The sequence below is a fragment of the Agelaius tricolor genome, unplaced genomic scaffold, assembly GCF_023055355.1.
Source record: "Agelaius tricolor isolate 1412-34295 unplaced genomic scaffold, bAgeTri1.0.p SCAF_12, whole genome shotgun sequence".
NCBI classification, from domain to species: Eukaryota; Metazoa; Chordata; class Aves; order Passeriformes; family Icteridae; genus Agelaius; species Agelaius tricolor.
Window position 1 is genome coordinate 5,691,919 of NW_027269272.1, and position 21,777 is coordinate 5,713,695.

Here is a 21,777-nt window from a genome sequence, read left to right on the forward strand (position 1 = left end):
ATGAATTTGATTATGTACAAGACAGATGCAAAAGGCTTGGAAAGAGGAAAGAAAAACCAAGACCCTAACTTAAAACAAAGTTACACAGCCCTGAATGACTGAATCAGGCAGTTCTAAAAGCCAGCATTAAAAATGGAGGTGAAAAAGCAGATTCTGAGAAGTCAGAGGAGCAGGTTACCTGTACAGAGCTTCAGCAGTAATTACAGGGCCCAAGGACCTCAACCTCTTCATCCAGCACATGATGAAGGCAGGAAAGAGATTCCTGGGTGTGAGTTTAAGCTGATTAACTCCTCACACACTCTCTGGCCCTGTGCTTGCTGAACTGGTTTGCTTTTAATTATAAGAGCCACCAAGCAATAATTTGAAGCTTTAAATCAGAGATTGTTTAAGAGAGGATTTAAGATCTACAGAACGAGTCAGGCTGGTTTGGACAATGCACCCATACATCTCCAGAAGGTGACTCTTCTGCCAAAGCCTTTCCCTTTCCAGCACTCAGGGAAGTTTCCAGCAGGTCAGTGTTGTTTTCTCCCCAGGTTATAGTGGTTGGGCACCCAAAAGGATGATTGACTCCCAGGCAAGTGTATACGGAAACTGAAATCTTATCTTGTGAAACAGTCCCACCATCCATATTGTGTTTGCTTATCAATATTATTTCCTTGTTTTCTGCATAGAAAAAACTTGCCCAACACCAACAAATTCAACAGACTCAGAACAAACAATAGTGTTCAAGGCTAATCCTCCCCTAGTTGAGACCAGTGCCAATTTAGAACCACCACACAATTTGATTATTGTGGGTTTGTACTAGATATAATTCAAAACACAGTACTAATCACCACTTCTTGGAGTGATTCTTGTCAAAAGGGGGAAAAGAACACCAAAATACTGCTACTGCAACAGTCCCCACTGCAATCAGGCTTCCTTTTAAGGCATTTTCATCAGTTACAAAGGAAAAAGTTCAGTTAAACAAACTCTGTCACATTTAATAGACTATGACCACTTTTGAGCAACCAACACACACATCTTCACAGACCAGGACAAAGGAGATTATGGCAATATTACATTTTTTGTTGTGGGGGCCTGGTGAATCTGAGCATCCTGTACTAAAAATCCTTAAAACCAATCCAGCAAACCCACCATTTCTAGTTTTAGTAAGAGAAACAGAGCCCCAGTGCCACAGCAATCCCAGCTTGCTGAGACCTTTTTCCAAGGACATAGTGAGATGAATCCTACAGATTCCATCTTCCTGCCTGGGCCAATGTATAACCCCAAATTCCCCAAACTGTGTCAATCCCTGAGTGCTACATGTAAGCACACACACCTTGTTTTCTTCTCAGAGCTGTTTGTGCAGCCACTCAGACAGAAACAGGGAAGGATACTGTCACACCCATGGGATGTAAAAATAAAAAGCCCATGGGCTTTTGTGGCTTCTTTTGTCTGCCCCAAATCCATGAAGGTGTCAGATATGAGCACAGCCACACACACAGCTACAGAGGGGAGAGGGGGGAAAAGCCTCCCACAGAGCCAGAAACCTCTGAAATTACAACAGCTACTTGGAGACACAACTGAGGAGGTCACAGTCTCCTCTTCATTAAATCTGGGCACCAGGAACAGCCCTGAACTTAAGTTGAGTGCTCCAGGGCAAGGCAACAAGGGCTCATTGAAAAACTTCCTTAAAGCCCTGAAAAAAGCTGAACTGAGATATTACCATTCTTTATGATTAAGAACATGTCAGTGCTCAGCCACAAATGGAGTTGCAGTTGGATACTCATGAGGAGCAGCCAGATTTCCACAAGGTGATCGTGCACCAACAGCTGAGAAACCAAAGAGCAGCAAATTCAGGCGAGTTCAGAGGAAGATTTAATACCCAGAAGTATTCCAGATACTCAAGTTAGGACCAAAAAGGTTCAACTTTCAGAAGGTGCTTAAAAACCAAGACTGAGATAGATGTAAATGCATTCCAGAGAGGAAGATGCTCTCCAAGCCCTGGTTTTACCCAAAAGCCTGGCTGTGAAAGCCTGCCTTGAGGCCCAGGGCAAGAACAAGGCAGGATTCCAAGCTCTGATGGAGCTGCAGGTTTATCTCCTGATATCACAGGATTTGTATGCAGCCAGGCACAATGGGGCTCTTGGCACTGCTGGTTTTACATCCCTCTGTGCTGGGATGTGCTGGGGCCCTGCCTGGTTCATGGGGAGAAAAAACACCTATTCCATTTTTACCAACTTCTTAAAATCCATCTGCAAAAATTCATTTTAAAATCTTTTGTTTGTTATCATTCATCAATCACATGAATCATCAGGTGAAAAGTTCTGTGATGACACCAAATTGAAGGGAACTGCCTGCTCTGAGACCAGGCACTCATCAGCTGCAGGGCACCAGGCTCTGCTTCACCAGGAAAAGTCACTCCACACCCCAAAGGACGTAGCAGAGATGAAAAGCAGCAATTACCTGGATATTGCAGAGGGGAACTGATTAGCTGGATGCTTTCATGAGTCACTTTGCAAGTCAGACCTCCCAGAGCCTCAAAATTGCAAAGCACAGCTTAAGTAGGATCACAGAATCCTTTAGGTTGGAAAAGTCCTCCAAGATCAAGTCCACTCATTCCTCCAGTGCTGCCAAAGCCACTCCTAACCCATGTCCCCAAGTGCCACATCCACACCTCTGTTAAATCCCTTCAGGAATGGGGACTCCACCACTGCCCTGGGCAGCTGTGCCAGGGATGGACAGCCCTTTCTGGGAAGAAAATTTCCCTAATATCCAACCTAAACTTCCCCTGGGGCAACTTGAGGCAATTTTCTTCTTGCCCTGTCCCTTGTTCCCTGGGAGAACAGAGTGACACCCACCTCACAACCCCCTCTCAGGCAGCATTACAATTTACAAGACTTCTCCTTGTAGAATGGTCACTGAAATCTGTTTCTTCAGAAAACAAAGCAGAACCTGAAAACCCATGTAAGCACAGGTTTCAAAATTGAACTGAGTCCCATTTGAACTCTCTCACAGCCTGCTACAGGCACTAACAGCAGATTCTTTCAAGACTCCTGTCAGAAGCAGCTCTGCAAATACTACAGCCAGGAGCTCCAAGGCTTCTGATCGATGTTTCCAACTACAATATTTAAGAAGATGTTTTACCTGCAGCTTTTCTCATCTTTGGACCATTTGTAATGGCTTGTTCCCCTGTGAACTTCCTCCTGTTTCATACTGCAAGGTAATACTCCCCCACACCACAACACTTACACAGGCCATTTTCTACACCCCTGCCTGTTTTCACAAGCTTCTATTACCCTTATTATTTTTCAGCTTTGTGGGCTTTGCCAAATACCCCATGACAAAGTGCACAAGCTCCAGTTATTGAAGGGTAACAGCCACACAGGCAGGCACAGTGGTCACAGGAATTTAGAGTGCAGGACTAGAGCAGCTCCAGGTGATAAATGCTCCCAGTATCAACACATCCTTGTTAATTACTGCTTAGTTAGTTTCTACATGGCAATTAATTAGGTAAAACTGCTCCCAAGGCAGAATTCCACCCCAGTTCAAAGAGAATGGATGCCTGAGTATTGCTTTAACCCCTCTACACGAGTATTTGGAAGTAATTCAATGCCTGTGCTCACATCTGTTGCACAGGATGTTTTTAATGCTCCTATCAGGTAACCTTCACAACTTTCCTTCACCAGAAGGAAATGCAAGAAGTCATGATCCAACCTGCTTTATCTCAGGCAGAAAGGAAAGTAGATATAAAAAATATTTCAGCTTTCAAATTTCCAGGCCCCAGGAGTCAGCCAGAGCCAAGTGGAGCATCTGATGTTTCCTCCTGCCACGGACTGAGCACAGCACACTGAGCTCCTGTTTGCAGCTCAGAGCTGCAGGAGGTGTCCAGCTCATCACTTCCACAAATTCAAATCCCCCTGCTTTCCAAGGCAGCTCTACATCCTACAGAATTCCAGTCTCTTGTAAAGGTAAGACATGCACTCCAAACCACAGCAGGAAGAGGTTACAGCACAGGACACTGCACTTAGTCCTGATAAAATTTCCACAGAGCAGGATTTCTCTTCCAATCCTGCTATCCAGGCATCAAGTATCAACCACATGAGTTTATTTTGCAAAGCAAAGCAGCTCACACTGACAAATCCAAGCCTAATTTTAATAAATCTTGGGATTGAGTCAACATGACACTGCTAAAATAGGGAATGCTATTCTGGATTTCCTACATTACAAATGCACATGCAGTTTTAAACCACAGAAAAGGGCAGAGCAAAGCAGGATTTGGGGATAGTCTTAGTTCCCTGTGTAACAGTAACACCAGAATCCAGGAAGCAGCAGCAAAGAGGAGGCAGTAAAAGGCTATTTGTTCAATAATCCATTTAGCTCAAAGTGAACCTGAAAGTGTTAGGTAAGTTGAAAGTGAAACTGGGAAAGAGAGACATGACTGATGCCCTGGTCCAAAGGTCAAGTTGCAGCACATAATAAAACTGATGTACAAGTAGAGGTTTTAACTGTATGTAAATTAAAGTGTCCTGCAGGTGAATATCTTTAGCATATGGAATAATAAATCTTTAAATGATCTAGTACAATACTTTGGAAATCATCCCCTCAGTATTTTCTGAAGCATACTGTACTGCTTTAGGTGTCTCAGGATATTTTCCTAAAGAACTAGGATTAAATGGCAAATCAAGTGCATTTTTAGGCTGATATTCAGAAATTTGCTACTTATTCCAAATTCTTTAAATTCAAGTATCTTCCCTTATAAAGACACTCAAGAATTTAGCTCAGATGAGCAGTAACTCTTGATTTATTCTTTGGCATAAACTATACTCTTCAGAAACAGGATCCTGCACTCTGATTTTGGAAGATTAAATACTTTTGAACAATTACTTCAAATACTGTGTGTTTAAGGTACAAACTTAAACTTAGAACTATTTTCACATGGCTGTGCTTCTTAAGAATGAACTGCCCAGAAGAGCAAATTCCATCAGTTGAAACACGACCCCTTGAGAACCAACTATGATGCTCCAAGTTCTGTTCAGTGTGAACAAGAAACCTTCACCTTGGTTAACACAGGGCTTCTTGTCCACACCTAAATCCCTTAAATGTGCCCGTTGCTTTCTCCTGCTTGGCACAGCCTGAATTCCCAGCATTTCCATTCCTACACTTCCCAGCTGCATGAAGTCCTAAAGGGCCACCAATGTTGCAACCATGGAATGGTTTGGGTTGGAAGGGACCTTAAAGCTCTTCTCACTCCACCTCCTGCCATGGGCAGGGACACCTTCCACTAGATCACAATGCTCCAAGTCCTGTCCAACCTGGCCTGAGCACTTCCAGGAATGGGACATCTCCTCTTAACTAGCAATAAATTTAAAAACTCTAAATAGTAAAATGTCAGAGATAGCCAAGAATGCTGAAAGTCTTTTAGTGACCTAAGGTGACAGAACCCAAAAGCTTTGTTAAAAGTTGGTAGAACAATAAAGTTTAAAGAGCTGACCTTTGTCAACACTTTGTTTCCAGTGCTTTCCATGGATGGTTTGTTTCCAAACACTCCTTCCTTGTACATCAGAAAAATGTTAAGTGGTTAGAACACGAAATGGGAGCAGCTGGGTTATCTTGAACAGCACACTGTGTTGTTTTTACCAAAAGTGTACCTTGGCCAGAACATCCTAAATGAGTCAGGGCTCTGCACAGCTCACCCTCACTTCATATGTTCCTGGAATAACACAATTCCATTTGTTTTGCTAAGAATTTTCTCCTTCACAGGAAAAGCACCATTAAACAATGTGTTCTTTAAATCAAAGGTGAAACTTGTGTGTTTTCTTCCTCCTCTGACATCAGATGATTTAAAAGATGCCCCAGAAAGGCTGGAGCGATCTGTTAAACCCTGGCAAGAGATGTAATGCCAGCTTGGAGAAAGATGCCATCAGAGACACTTCCCAAAACTGAGAGGGATTGGAATCCTTTGATTGGGAAGTGAAGCATTCCATCCTCATAACCCAATTTTTCTGTAAAACAAAAAACACAACGGAGAAAGCAAATGCCAGCTAAGTCTCTCATCTTTCTGACAAAGAACTCATTCAGGTTGTGTTGATCCAAAGATTCCAAAATCCCAAATATTCTAGATAAGATATCCTTGTTCTTGCTGGCAATGACACATATCCTCAATCTTCATCAGGGACTGTTTGAAGACAGAATGAAGGTGAATTTTCCACTGAAATGTCTAAGTGTGAAAGTAACTATGAGCACCTTGCCTAGCAGATGAACACAGTGGAAGTGTGAAGTGCAAAGACAACACAACAGCTGTATGGCCAACATGAAGGATGCAGGACAGCCTGAACAAGTCACACTTTTCCCCCAGAGCTTGGGATCTTTGCAGTCTGAAGTTATCAGAGCTTCCAGAAAGCCAAAAGAGATCCAGGTTCCTTTGAAGCTCTCCTTGGCACAAGGCACTGCACATATAAGAAGGCTCAGGCACCCAGAACAGATGATACAGCATTAAAAAAACCTTATAAACTCATCTATTTCATGAACCTGCATGTAGAAACTTTGTCACTACCACGGGCATGTTACAACTTTCTCCCAGGAGTGAACGAAATCTCCATGAAAGAAAAAACTCTTTTAAGGATCTGGAGTAAAACCCAGCGATGAATCCCCCTTCAGCCAGTCTTTGTAAGAGAGGTGGTGTTGAGATTTCAAGAGAAGCATCTCCAACTCTTACACCCCATCAATTTAAGAGCTACAGAACAAGTAACCACTGAATCACTTCAAAAGTACTTCAATAACTTCATGAAGTGTTCAAATGAAAGACCCCAAATTCTGTGGCAGATGAGAAAGCAGTCAGATCATGCTGAACAAGCACACTCCAACCTGACACCCACCTGAGTGGCACAGAGCTCTTAACAGCCAACAAACCCAAACTCTTGTATTGGGTTTGTTGGGCTGGGGAGGTTCAGCCTGGAGAAGAAAATTTTCCAAGGATACTTTACTGTGGTGGTGGATTGTAAGAAATACTGAAACAGAGTTTTGATCACAGCTTGCAGGGACAGGAAAAAGGGCAATGATTTAAACAGGAAAATGGTAGATTTACATTTGACATAAGGAAGACAATTTTGAAAAAATTAATTATTTATTCTTCCTTGTGAGGTCAGACACTGGCACAGGTGGCACAGAGAAGCTGTGGCTGCCCCTGGATCCCTGGAAGTGTCCCAGGCCAGGTTGGACAGGGCTTGGAGCAACTTGAGCTAGTGGAAGGTGTCCCTGCCCATGGCAGGGGTGGGAATGGATGAGCTTTAAGGTCCCTTCCAACCCAAACCATTCTGGCATTCTAGGATTCTCTTGAAATTCCAGGTTTAAAGCCATAACAACTCCCCTAATGTTAGAACAGTGTCTTCAGTTTCTCAAGCTCTGATCCTGGTGAGAAAAAAGAGGTGTTTTTTCTCTCAAGATTATTCTTCCTCACAGTACCTACTCAAAGAACCTCAGTTCACATTTTCCAAAGATCTGGGATACTCCACCCCCATCCCCACTGTTTCCTGACATTTGGGGCACCACTGGACTTCATTTTATCACTTTCAGAATGCACCCCTGGGTTAAAAAAGGCAGTTCTGGAGGAGCTCATACTTTTGGGAAAGGGTTAATTTAGCTCCATAGACAAAGCCTTTATTCCTTGTCTATTTTCCATGACCCTCAGGCTTTATTGCCTTCAGCAAAGAGATACTTAAGTCAGTTTAATGGTTCTCATACCCATCAAGCTTTTATGGTCCTGCCCTGCTTCTGCTTGTGCCAGAACAGCAGTGTGTGTGTGGCCACAGAATGACTGAGATCAAGGAAAAACTCTGGTTACCAAAGAATTTTTGCAGGTTTTTCTCTTCCAACCAGATCAAATTCCCAACTTATTACATGTCCCAGCCACACACACAGCAATAACAGCCAGGGTGTGAAAATGAAGCTGTGTAATATCAGCCCTGCTGTGAGGAGAGGGGATGTTACAGGTTTTATTCCTTGCAAAATTCTGCTGCCCAGGCCCAAGTATCAGCAAAACCTACTCTACATTTCTTACAAACAGATCCTTTTTAATGCTGGGAAATTCTCTACAGTGATGAATGCCATCACTGCACTGAATCCTTCCCTGCAAAGGGAAGAGTTTTTCCCTATAGGACATGAATGTGTCACAGGCACAAGTCACTCTAAGGGAGAATTATGGATTTAGGAGTGCATTTGAAGTCCCATTTTGGGAAAGCAATTCAATAAGAGGTCATGGGAGGCAGCTAAATTAAGATCACTTTTGACAAATGTTATGTTGTTTAATCCAATGCTATAAAAAGTAGCTCGGGTGCCAAGGGCCAAGTTTTTGAGAACTATTATTAAATAAGAGCCAAGAAATAAAAAAGACAGAACTGTTTGGCAGTGAAAGGGAACAGAAGAAGGCAGAATTCAGAAAGTGTTCCCAAAATACTAGAAAGAAGCAAATTTTTTTGTTTTTAAGCAAGAGAAGCCAGGCTGGGAGAGCTGGGGGCATTCACCTGGAGAAGAGAAGGCTCCAGGGAGAACTCAGGGCCCCCAAAAGGGGCTCCAGGAGAGCTGGACAGGGACTTGGGACAAGGGATAGAGGGACAGGACATGCTTTAAGCTGCCAGAAGGCAGAATTAGATGGGATATTGGGAAGAAATTCTTCCCTGTGAGGGAGGTGAGGCTCTGGCACAGGGTGCCCAGAGAAGCTGTGGCTGCCCCATCCCTGGAAGTGTCCAAAGCCAGCTTGGACAGGGCTTGGAGCAACCTGGGATAGTGGGAGGTGTCCCTGCCCATGGCAGGGGTGGGACTGGGTAATCTTCAAGGTCCCTTCCAACCCAAACCATTCCATTATTCTAGGTCACATGAGGGAGAAGAGCACCAGAAACATCTGATTGTGCCAGAAACACACCAAAGTGGCTGCTTCCTTTAAGCAACATATTTTCCTTAAGGCTAGCAGAGAATAAATGGGCAGCAGAAAGATTCAACAACAAAATTCAGCAGCTTCACCATTTCCTAATCATTATCTTTAAAAATTAATAGCCAAGCCACAAAAAAAAAAGCAGAATGAGTTGAAAATCTTATAGTGGCTTTTTTTTTTTTTTGCAAGAAAGGATTAAAGAAGTTGTCAAATGAAAAACCAAAGGCAATAAGACACCCAACAGAAATGACAAAAATAAGAGGGAAAACAACCACTGTACTGGGAATTTGGCAAAAAGAGAATTTGTGATGATTGCAGAGGAAGGGATAGGTGTAGGATACATTAACACAGGGATACAGGTAGGATACTTGTAATACACACATGGATACATATGACAGACATGTGGGACATTTGCAATATTTTCATCTACACCCATCTTGCTCCTTAAGTCTACCTATCCCCATTTCAAGGCATTTCCTGAACACAGGTGCTGTATTTGGATAAAGTCAGTTCTAAATGCCAATTCTCACGCTTCAGTTGCAAAGTTTAAGGAAGGCAGAAACTATGCCCTGTCTTTTGTACAGCCATGCATTTGTAAAAGACTCTTAAGATACATTTCAAGTGTTTTTCAGCAATTTGCAGGGGACAAGGCTGTGACTGGGAAGACAATGATATGCTGAGAAAAAAAAAACAATATAATTTTCTACTTGGAAGAATAATAAACAAAAGTATTCAAGGGTGATGACTGAAAGTACTGGTGCATGCATTTTTCTTCCATATACGATTGCTGTTCTCTATGGCTGAAGGAAGCATCCAAACTGCTTTTACTTTTCATCATTTGCATGTTTTGGAGAAAAGGGGGTTGTTACAAAGCCAAGTTTGGCACTCTCAGCCTGCAGCACAGTTCAAACACCTGCACACAAACCCACACCTTCATGCAAACATACCTTTAACAGTTTTGACAAAAACTTGTTTCTCTTTACTGGGGTCTTTTTCTTCTATTAGAATTCCATGGAAAATGCGCCCAAACGTGCCTGGGAACAGAACAACCAATGAGTAAAGTAAAGAAACACTGATAACATTTGGAGTATCTTAAGCAAACAGTACATTTCTGAGAAAGTGAGGAATGCCTGCAGTTAAAGTGTCTCCAAACCCAATAAAGTCACCAAGAGAGAACCCAACACCAGCACAAAGGGGATTCACAACTACAGGCAGCAAATGCTGAAGTTTTACATAAATAAGGGGAAAAGCATGAGAGTGAACTAGTGATAGCACTCAGTGGAATTAAATATCAATATGATGATGGTTTATTTGTGGCACTTCAGTCAACTCCCTGCACTAAGAACTCCAGGTCCCTTTTCTCACCCATCCAGTCTGGAATTCTAAGCCAAGGCATTCCTCACAAGGACCAAGTGTTTCTGAAAACATTCACAAGGAAACAGCAATTCTGGCCAGCCAGCACACATGGAACACTTTGAAACAGCCAGCATCACATTATTCACAAATTTCACCTCAGCTGGAAGGTGCTGGGGTTGTTTGGGGGTCATTCAGACTCTCCAGCATTTTTCCATTCACAAGATGTTACTGATGCTACTGCAGGAAGAGGAGCTACTCTGAGGAGCTGGGCTGGGAACAACTGCTAAAACACAGAGAATTTAATGGGCTTTTACTGCTCAGCTTGGCAACACTTTCCTGCACCAAGGTGTGCATCATCTCCACAGAGTCTACTCCAGCATAACAGCCCCTTCCCAAGGATTCCTCCTGCCTGACCAGGTTGAAAGATCTTTGACAGTACAAAATACAGGTCTTGTTTGTTTCTAAATACCTTAAACAGGGGCAGTACAACACTTCTGTCACCTACCCTGAGGCTGGCAAGGAAACCCTGCATGACAGGGGTTTTCAAACTGCAGTCTCACTAAGCAGCAGCTGAACTCAGGAGTCACTCAGGCACACAACACCATTAATTACCTAACAGCAACTAAATTCCTCCTGTCTTGGTTCTTGAAGACTTTGAAAAAGTGCCTAAACATATATTTCCAAAATGTAAAAGCTACAGAAGCTATGTGAAATTTATAATGAATCTGTGGCCAAGATCTGTAAAAAAGTTCCATGCATGTATTTACTTTATCCCCTTCTTCCCCTCTGAAACTCTTTTGTTCTTCAATGGCAGAGACTCAACACCACTATGATCCTGAACTAAAATTGGTCAGGTCTTCTCTGACATGTGGATGTGGCACTTGGGGACAGGGTGAAATTGGCAGTGCTGGGGGAGTGCTTGGACTCGATGACCTCAGAGGGCTTTTCTAACCTTAATGACTCTGTGATTAACTTTTGAAGGCTCTGACTCAAAGTAACAGCTGGAGGCTAAGAAACGAGATCCCAGGATGAACTGGGTCCAAACTGCATTCAGCAGCTCCTTATGCCTCATCTGGCAGAGCAGGGCAGCTCTGCCACCAAACATCTGCAGCGTGGCTGGGGCACTGAGTCACTTCTAGTCAAGGGTGACTCCCAACATCCCAGCTCCAGGCAGCCCAGAGCAACACAAAGCACATCCCACATGCCAAGGAAGGTTTTTGCAGGGCCCACGCTGGGAGTGAGCACAGAGCTGCCACCCCAGGGGTTCAGAGGCACACACTGAACAAGAATGGGAACATCCTCCACTGCTGCTCAGACTAACACAAAGCATTCTGCCTCCAAAGGATGATTAACTCCAATCTCCAACCTTTGGGAAGTTTGATTTCTCAGGAAACAGAGACTTGAAATTGCAGCAGTAAAGGTGAATGACAAAGAAAATTAAATATTTAAGCCTATTTTTCAAATTCAGTTTCAATAAGAATCAATTCATGTTGTGCATGAGCACTTTCAAAGTGCACAGGAAACAAGAAGTGAACAATTCAGGAACTGGATGATCCTTGTGGGTTCTTCCAACTCAGTATATTCCAGGAAAACAATAATGTAGTCTCTGAATCTTTTACATCAGGGCTGTAAATGATGCATCTACCAATTAGATTTTCCAAAGCAAAGTTATCAAACTGAGACATCAAATTAGGACAACTGAAGTTCTTCTGGGCTTTGGGTTGGTTTTGCTTTGATTTTTATGTTGTTAAGAGCAGTTCCTGTTGTGTTGTTAAGAGAGTTCCTGTAAGAACTCCCAGAAGTGAGTTACCTTGAGCCCTGAGTGATTCCCTTTCTCCTCAGGCACCCATCATTTCAGGGAGCAGGTTATTAAGACAGACAAGCTCAATGAATTACTGAGCACACCTGGTCACTCCCCCAGCCTAATTTACTCTGGAAGCTTTCCCCACCTCCACACCCCAAATGCAAACATAACTCATCATTCCTCCCATCCACCAAAGCAACAAAGATCAGAAACATCATCCATGAATGATTTCTGTAAATAAATATCCATATATTTGTATTTATATATCTACAGCACGTGGTAGGAATGAAGTGTCTGAGAGCTGTAAATACCTTCTTGGAGCACATCTTTGAGGGTGATCCTCTCCCTGGAGATGGCTATGTCCTTCACTTTAGCTTTGGCCTCCATGAGAGTGACACTTTTCAGATCATTCTTCTCTATCCGTAATGTGGGATAACCTGAGGAGCCAGCAGAGCCAAACAATCCAACATAAATACCCTTGGAATGAGAACAGGCATAGGGCTTCACCCCTGACCACCTATGGCTCCACACACCAGGGAGCAGCACCACCTTAAATATATGCTATATTAATTTTAAAAATATTTAAGTATTTAGCAAGAAAAAACACAAGAATAATCATCTGCAGGGAAAGAAATTACACAGGAATTCTCTGTAGTGTCATGCAAACAACTTTGATTATTAACTCTGGGTGAAGGAAACTCCTGTACTGAAAGTGATCAACACTGCACTGCCCTCAGGAGGAGGAAATAGATTGTTGGAGAACTCAGAGCTGGGAAGATGCCTTACCCCAGCAGAACATTAACAAACTACCAGTGCCCTCTTCTGGCACTTCCAGCCATCTGGATACTCCAGTAGAGTCAGAAAACCCGGAATATTTTTGTACATGTGTATGAATTATTAGAGAAATCTTGAGAATTACCCTGATAATAGTTTCTTCAAAATTTAACTGTTACCGAATTATGCAACTGTGGAATGTTTTTTTCACACATCAAACCTTTTCTCTTCTTCTCCTAATTTTCACCATTTCCAGTGCTACTTGGGGTGTCCCAAAGCAGGTAAGAGACATTGTGAAACAAGGGCTGTCCCCAGCAAACAGGCGTCACTTGGGCATAGTGGCCACCACACTGGGCAGGGTGAGGAGGGTTGAGCCATCACCCTGGGCTTGGTCACCTGCCCTTGGCCAGAGGATTCTGGGGGCCAGCATTCCAGCAACTGGAACTCAACCAAATTAACCTGAGTCACTTGGAAAGCCAAAACAAAAAAACTGAGGTCGACAGGATGTTAGCAGCTCAAACTGAGCTGGGATAAGACATGGAGGGGCTGGAGCATGTCCAGGGAAGGGATCAGAGATGGGGAAGGGAATGGAGCACCAGGAGAGGCTGAGGGAGCTGGAAAGGGGCTCAGCCTGGAGAAAAGGAGGCTCAGTGGGGACCTTGTGGCTCTGCACAGCTCCTGACAGGAGGGGACAGCTGGGTGGTCAGGCTCTGCTCCCAGGGAACAGGGACAGGATGAGAGGGAACGGCCTCGAGCTGCACCAGGGGTGGTTTAGAGTGGGCATGAGGAAAAATTCCACTTCCCAAAGCATTGTCCAACCCTGGCATAGCTGCCCAGAGGTGGAGACCCCACCCCTGGAGGGAGCTAAAAGCTGTGTGGCTCCTGGGGACATGGGTGGCCTTGGCAGTGCTGGGGGAACAACTGAACTTGGTGATCTGGGAGGGCTTTTCCAACCTAAATGATTCTGTGATTCTAAGAGACAGAAAATAAAAATGCTGGGGAGGGACTCAGGTGACAAGAGGGAAACCAGCTCTAGAATAATTTGCAGGGTAAGGGGTAAGGTCTCTTCCAAACTCTGTGAAAAGGAACTTTTTTATCATTTCATATATTAAATTTTTACAAGCCTGTTTCTAAATGAATGCTTATACCAAATACACTTTAATGGCAGCTCTTTGCAAGGGAAAGATGAACTCAGATGACAAATAAGTTTGGGGTTTTTTTAGGGAGATACTGTACAATTTAGAAGTGAGCCAAATCTCTCCCAGAGGTGCAGTTCATCCTCAGGTAACACCTGCTTCCACACATGGGGAGGAAAAAAGGAGAACACAGGAGGGCTGAGATGACTTTACTGCTGTGCTCCCTCATGGTGGGACAGTCACTATCACCAAGTGCCATCAGAGAACAATGGGAAAGACTTTAAGGTTTTATTAGCTGGTTTAAGAAAAAACCATGTGTGTCCCTCTGCTGGCCACCTTCCCTCCAGCTGGAACAGTCCCTTCACTGGAGCAGGGCTGGATGGGATAGCCCTCCCTCCAGCAGACAATCATTTGAGGAGTAAAAATTCCACAGGTAACAAATACATTCATTAACAACAGAATTAACTCAGAATACAGCTGAGAGCAGTTGGTTTGTTCAACATGGAGGAGACTGAAAGACCTGGTCTGCAGCTGGGACAGCTCTGAGCTCTTCTCTCTGTGACCAGGGACAGGAGGACCCCAGGGAACGGCTGGAGCTGTGTCAGGGGGGTTTAGGTTGGAGATCAGGGAAAGGTTCTTCCTCCAGAGGGTGCTGGGCACTGCCAGGGCTCCCCAGGGAATGGGCACAGCCCCAGGGCTGCCAGAGCTCCAGGAGCCTTTGGACAACACTCTCAGGGATGCACAGGGTGAGATTATTGGGGTGTCTGTGCAGGGCCAGGTTGGACTAGATCATCCATCCCTGTGGGTCCCTTCCAGCTGGGATATTCTGTGATTCTGTGGTATCAGTTATCAGGACAGTATCTAAACTGCTGCCACTCTTCCTTTCCTCTCACTGCTCTCTTCAGCTATTTTATATCATTTCAAGCAAAGCTGTAAGCAACAGGAGATGACAGGAATAAAACAACCATCAGGATTCATGCACATGGCATCACCTGCTTTAGGAACTGATCCCAGGGCTGGGTGGACACATCCTGCTCTCTCTCCTCTGCTTTGCCTGCATGAGGCAGGCTCTTCCCAGTGTTAAAACAGATACCTCACAGCTACTGGTGAAGTCTGGCTGACTGCTCTGAGTGCAGGGAGAACAACCCAAGGCACAAACACAGCCTCATGCTCACATGACCACTCACATGCCCCCAAACTCACTCCTGACTATGGCATGGCTGGATAAAACACACACTGTGTGAATTCAAGAAGCAAAGTGACAGAACTAGAGAATTATTCACATTCTTCTCCTGCATTTGCCACCAAAGCAGCATGGCAGGAGGCTCTGTGCTTAGATTAACACTTACTGGTTACTGGTGTGGCATTGTTGGGTGTGTCAGCCCGTAGGTACTGTGTTGTCTGCGTGGAGGGCTGTGACAGCCCCTGCGAGCTGCTGCTGTCACTGATGCTGTGGGGAAACAAAAATGCACATCAACATCACTGCTTGCCACTCCAACACATTGCAAATTAACCTGTTGAGGTCAAAACCAGGAGAGTTTCCAGGCAAGACTTCAAGAACTCTGCTCTTTTAAAGTCACTCACACATGAGAATGTATTTCAGGCGACTCAAAAATCTTGGCACTAAGCATGAACAGCTTCCTCCTATTTGCTTCCCAGAACTTGCTCTATCTTCTGGTACTTCTCCCCACTTTGGAATAATCAAAGTGACAAAACATTCCTTGCCAGAACCACCCTGTCATACCAAGAACAACTATTACATCCCAGGAAAGATTTGCACACGTTTCTCTCATGGCACTGGTGTCCCACTCCAACAAGGGCTCTATTTCACAGCCTACCCTACTCCTTCCAGCACCACCTAAAATGTGCTTTTTGAGATGCTTTCTTTGAGCAGAAGGACCCAGGGGCCCACAGAGTACTTATGAAACAGGTAAACCACAGCCTAAACCACAGCAGGCTCACTTCTGTCTTATTTTCATAGTCAAAACCCTAAAAAGACAGCTGTTGCAGCTGTAATAGACCAAAACTCCTGTTAGCAGGTCAGACGGCAGGGCCAGAAGCTTTTTTGTAGTTCTTCCCCTCCAAACACACACAAACATCTCCCACTTTGATCCAGCTTCAAGTGGGTTTTCCACTGCTGACTGTATTGGGAGGACAAAGAGGAAACTGGTTTGGGATACAACCTCTGCTTTGCCAAATAATCAACATTTAAGGTTTCTTGAGCTGCTGCTGAGCACTGGCCAAGCAGGGTCAGCCACCCCTGTAGGACTGTCAGGCATGGCTGGTGATGCCCTTCAGGCCCACTGCTACCTTTGAAGCCAGGCTTCCTTTAAAAACCAGAAATCCAAGTCCACTCTTCCCCATTATAGCACAGCCATGGATGAACCCACTGAATTTTTAGTTTGGAACAGAATCTACTGGAATCTCACAATACAAACTTACTCATTTATAGCTGGCCTCAATCTCTCCCTGGAACTTTTTTTTTTTTACAGTTATTCCCACTTCCAGGTGCAGGGTTCCAGCACAGCATTTAGCACGAGCCTAAAAACCACTGATGCTGGTCCAGCTCCTCCCCTTTAACTTCCTTCAGAGTTTTTGAATGAATATTCTTTGGTGCTGGCAACTTATTACTGCTTATTTGAAGTGTTCCCACTATTGCACCCCCGAGCTACCTCAGTATGATCCACTCTGCAGCTCCCCAGGAAGGAGAGTCTTGGCATGGCCACCACATCAAACACCAAGGCACAACTTGCATTTCCTTTTCTTGCTCTGGCTGGAAACTCCTTTTGTAACCTGATCACCCACTAGCCCTGCGGATTCCTTTAGCTGGAGGCAAGTGTGAGGAAGGAATTATTCTTTTAATGCCTGCTGCAAGATTGAAAAACTGCCTTTTGGGTTGGCTTCATTCTGATTTTTAGGTTTAACTCACTTCCTGAGCTTCCTCACTTGCATATTCTGTCAGCTATTTGAGCGATGCCTTCTTGCTTTAATGACTCCCATTATTCTGCTGTTAAGCCATGCCAGCTTTCCTTGGCACTTTTCCAGTGCCTTTGCTCTGAGGTTTGCAGATTTGCTGTGGACTTCCAATACAATGTTCCTAAATAATCCATGTGCAGCCTGTAAACTCGGCTTGAGCTTCCAGTTAACAACCCTGCTCAGTTTTATTTAGTTCTGGGGGTTGAAATTAAGAGCACCAGTGGGTTTTTCCAGGCTCTGTTGCTCCTGGGAGGTCGTTAACCCTAATGACATTGTCATATTCCATTTAGGAACCTTTCACAGAAACAGTCTGAGATTATTATTCACAATCAAATCAGAAATTCTTGCTTCAAAACAAGCCCCTCACCTCCTGAGTTTCAGGCACATTTTGCTTCTGTTACACCTTTGCTCTGGCACTCCCTGAGTGCATCCAGGCCAGGCATCTTCAGGCTCAAAAAATAAGTCATCACATGGTGCTTGAAGAGCTAAACCCCAGGAGCTGCACAAACTTCATAAAATCTCACAATGGTCTGGTTTGGAAGAGACCTCAAAGATCATCTCATTCCAAACTCTTTCCACAGACAGGGAAAGTGCCCTGAATTTATCAGAATTTATACAGTGATTCAGAGCAAATTATTAACACCTGCAAACCACAAAGGACTAACATTAGATGGATTTTTAGCTTTATCTCCACAGAAAGTCAGTTGTTTTTTTAGGATTTTGACCTTGTATCTCCACAGAAATCCAGTGCAATGGAGTAGAGGGGAGGACATCTGATCACACTGCTGGGCTGGACACCTCAACACCTCACTATCCCACACTATTAATGGAATGTTCTTCCTTTCTGAATTAAAGCAAGCTGCACATCCTTTAACACCTTCAGCTGATTAAAACCCCTCCCTCAGACAAGCAGGCACAAAGGAATTGAGGAAAGCTGACAAATTCATTTGGTTACAATTGAGAAACCACAACTGCTCAATGCAGCGGCAGTGCCAAAGCCACATGGGCTGGGGACACCAGGGGAGGGAAGGGCAGGGAGGAAACTGAAAGGAACAGATGAATGGATAAGGAGGAGGATGAAAAGATAAAGCTACTCCATGAGGCTGCAGGCAGCACAGAAGCACTTCAAGACATCCTTTAGTTCAAGATATCCTTTCACAGGGGTGACCACCCACAGGCTGTTTTCCAAAGGATCCAGTTTCACACTGCCTGCTCCTGAACAGTTGCATCTGATGCAGGCTGTTCACACAGCCTCAGTCCACCTGCTTTTCCAGCCTCCCTTCTCCTTGGTGTTTAATCCCCACTCCAATGCCCTTGGACTCATGTTACAACTCCATTTTCCATGCATGTGCTACATTTTTTCCTGATTGGAAATATATTTGAGAGAGCCCAACGCTGCCAGTTTTATAACCAGGCAGTTGTAAAGCTCAGAGACTGTACCCTAAGGCTGAACTGAACACTGGAAAATCAATCAAAGTAGGGAAAACTGAAATTCAGTCTCCTGCAGGTGTCAGTAAAACCCAAATGTTTTCATCCAATCATGTAAAAGCATGGAATGGTTTGGGTGGGAAGGGACCTTAAAGCCCATCCAGTTCCACCCCTGCCACAGGCAGGGACACCTTCCACTATCCCAGGTTGCTCCAAGCCCTGTCCAGCCTGGCCTTGGGCACTTCCAGGGATCCAGGGGCAGCCACAGCTGCTCTGGGTACCCTGTGCCAGGGCCTCAGCACCCTCACAGGGAAGAATTCCTTCCCAATATCCCTAATATTGGGATATTTCCTAATATCCCCAGTATTGGGATTTTCACCTATTTCTTCCTAATATCCCTATTTTACCTAAGGTAAAATAAAGGTAAAAACTCTCTGGCAGTGGAAAACCATTCCCCCTTCTCTTGGCATTCCAAGCCCTTATGCAGGAGCTCCTTTAGGCCCTGAAAGGGGCTCTAAGGTCTCCCTGGAACCTTCTCTTCTCCGGTATGAACACCCCCAAGCTCTCCCAGCCTGCCTTCCCAGTGAGCCCAAGTCAATTTTTCCTGACAATCACTGCAGATCTTATTCTGTCTGAATCTTCCCACTCCACACAAATATTCTGGCAACACCTGAACAACCCTTCCACCTAATAAACAGCAGAGCACCTGCAACTTGCAACTGCTGCCTTTCTGCAGCACAGCTCTCACCACAGCCCCACACAGGCAGCTCTGCTACAGCTTGGCACTGAGAGCACAAATTGCAAACCACCACAGAGTGCTCATTTTGAGACTGAACTCCCACTAATCTGAGTAAATATGTCCCAAAACCACCCTGGGAAAGCTAGAACACATACCTGTCATCCAACTCTATCCTTTTCATGCTATGGAGGTGCAAGACAGCCAGGATGATTGCCACCAGGAATATCACAGCACAGCACACACCCACACTGATATAGAACACCCGGGTCGAAGTGGTGGGAGCTGCGTTTACAGGATCAACTGCAACAGATGTGGAAAAGTTACTGAACCCCTCTCAAAAAAGGAGAAAAACCAACAAAAAGCCCCAAAGAAACAACATTTGTTTGTTATAGTAACACAAGCAGAGGGGCTGGGGGCAAGGAGAGGCAGCAGCCTCAGCGATCCCAAATGTTCTGTAAGGTATTCTGAAGAACAACTACCCTGGAAGAGACAGTGGGAGGTAAAGAGAGCACTGTGCACTCTTTCCCACTGCTTTCCAACAGGATTTTGGAAAAAACACTCCCATTTTGGGTATTATGGAGCCACAGTCAGCCAATGATATTTCCAGCTAGAACAGGAGGAGGAAACTACCTCATTCTATTCCTTCAATAGTGATAAATTGAAACAGCAAACCAGACAGGTCCCAAGGTCAAGAAAATAGATCAGAGCCATGTACAGAAACCAGAGCCCCTAAGATGTGATACAAAAGTTGTTACAAGACTTGGAATAGGGTTTTTTCCTCTTCACCAGTTAAAACAATTAATTACCAGAAACCCACTGCAATACTGGGTATGGTACACACTACCTGGGGATTGTTTTCATAGGGAAAGCTGTGGAATCAAAGCACATAAAAAGTTTTTCAGTTTTTAAACCCCAAGTTGTACATTCAGGATTACTTACAGATAGCCTTGCTGCTGTTTTTATCAGCTGTTGGAGATTTGACTTCTGGTTCAAGCTCTAAAGAGATGAGAGAAAACCATGAAGTTTGGAGCATATTTATTATTGCAGCCCTTCACATTGTCTCAGGTATGGAAAAACAGATCTGCTTTTCCAAAGGGAAGAGCTGATTCAAGGACTACACCAATCCCTACATTTCCATTTAAACACCTAACCAGGTAGAATTAAAATCACACTGAAACACATGCTCAGGGAGGCAAAACCTGAACCCACTGAATCCTTGTAAAACCCTACAGCTTGTCCAAGGTCCAAAGCAGCAGAAAGAATGTGTTTGCTAAGGCACTAAACAAAGACCTCACAGAATCAGTTCCTACAGCAGAGAAAATCATTGCTGGGATGTTCAGTGAAGACTGCCCTGATCTTTTGGAGGAAACCCTGGCTCCAGTCTAATGTGGCTCACCCTAGGAAGGGGTCAGAGATGCAACCGTAAGCACTGTGCCTTCTCAGCTGATGCCAGTCAGGAGTCAAAGAGTTAAAACAGAAGGATGGAAAAGGTGATGTCCATTTAAATACTCATGAATATGCAAGTGAAGGCAGGAGGACAACAGCTCATGTTTAGAAAGTGGGTAAATCTTCATTGAGCCTACTCTGTGTCTGGGTACCAAGAGGGGCAGTGCAAACCTGGGGAATGCAGGAGATGCCTCCAGATGAACCCTCCCAGAGGATCTGCAGGCAGCTGAGGGAATCCCATGGATTTCTGAAGCTGCACAGGCACAGTCCCACTTGCACACCCCCCTTCCTGCTCTCAGTTGTGTCCAACACAGTACAGCCCCTTCCCACTCCTTGTTGAGCCAGTGCAGCTTAGGAAAAAGTAATCAAAGGGAATTAAAAATCAAAGAGTTTTTCTTTTTTTATCCCTTTTTTGAACTTGAGGAGGAGCTATCAGGAATGCCCTGAGCAAAACCACTAGCAAGTTCCTGCATATTCCTAACTTATGCATTAAATTCAATCAGAAAGCCCCATATGCTCTACACCCATCAATACACACCAAAGAAAGATTTTTTTGTTTTTAGGAAGCTGCAGAAGTCTCTGTAAGGAGCACTTCTGATGGTTCAGGCAGTGGCTCTGTCTCATCCCCAGTGTGGTGCTTCTGGAAAGCTCCATCACACATCCTCAGCTCAGTAAGCTGTGAATGGCTCAGCAGGGCTGACTTCCCCCACTTGGAGTATTTGAAAAAATACCCAGGAAAACATGAAATAAAGGTAAAAACATCAACATTATCAGCCAGACCTCCATTTTACTAGAAGGAGAAACACACTTTGAATTAAGAATGGTCTTCCTGAAGAAAGGAACATGAGTATCCCAACGTTATGTGCTACAAGGCATGGTTGACTCTTCCATCCACACCTTCCCCAAGCTCATCCTTTGGTATTTATACTCAAGAAAAGTGATAAACCCCTCTTTGGAAAGACAGCTACTGTCCTCAAAGGCTCCAGGTAAGCTGAACAGAGGCAGAAAGAGCATGCAAAGAGAGAGGTGGCCATCCCCAAATATTGCCTAGGAGTGGAATACCACAGTATGAAAATACTAGAAAATCCTAGGAAAATTCTAGAAAGCAACAACAGTAAACAGGAACAATCCAAGAATAAATTATGCTTGCAAATTCCCAAGTGGTAACACAGAAGAGTCAATTAAGGATTTCCAAAATCTGGATTATTTC

The 21,777-nt window shown here is 44.3% G+C and overlaps 1 protein-coding gene across 2 annotated transcripts in view; it reads right to left on the minus strand.

Moving 5' to 3' along the window:
• The window catches only part of RYK (receptor like tyrosine kinase), a 53,896-nt gene that overhangs the window by 12,552 nt on the left and 19,567 nt on the right, over positions 1 to 21,777 (minus strand). Inside the window, exons 5-9 of one of the 2 annotated variants that reach the window (XM_071437309.1) lie at positions 20,061 to 20,117; positions 19,277 to 19,421; positions 15,328 to 15,428; positions 12,380 to 12,505; positions 9,856 to 9,942 (exon numbers count right to left, since the gene is read on the minus strand). In XM_071437309.1, coding sequence (XP_071293410.1) covers positions 9,856 to 9,942; positions 12,380 to 12,505; positions 15,328 to 15,428; positions 19,277 to 19,421; positions 20,061 to 20,117 — 516 coding nt within the window. Of the gene's footprint in view, positions 1 to 9,855; positions 9,943 to 12,379; positions 12,514 to 15,326; positions 15,429 to 19,276; positions 19,422 to 20,060; positions 20,118 to 21,777 lie in introns of both variants that reach the window. The other variant, XM_071437308.1, reaches the window with a different exon arrangement.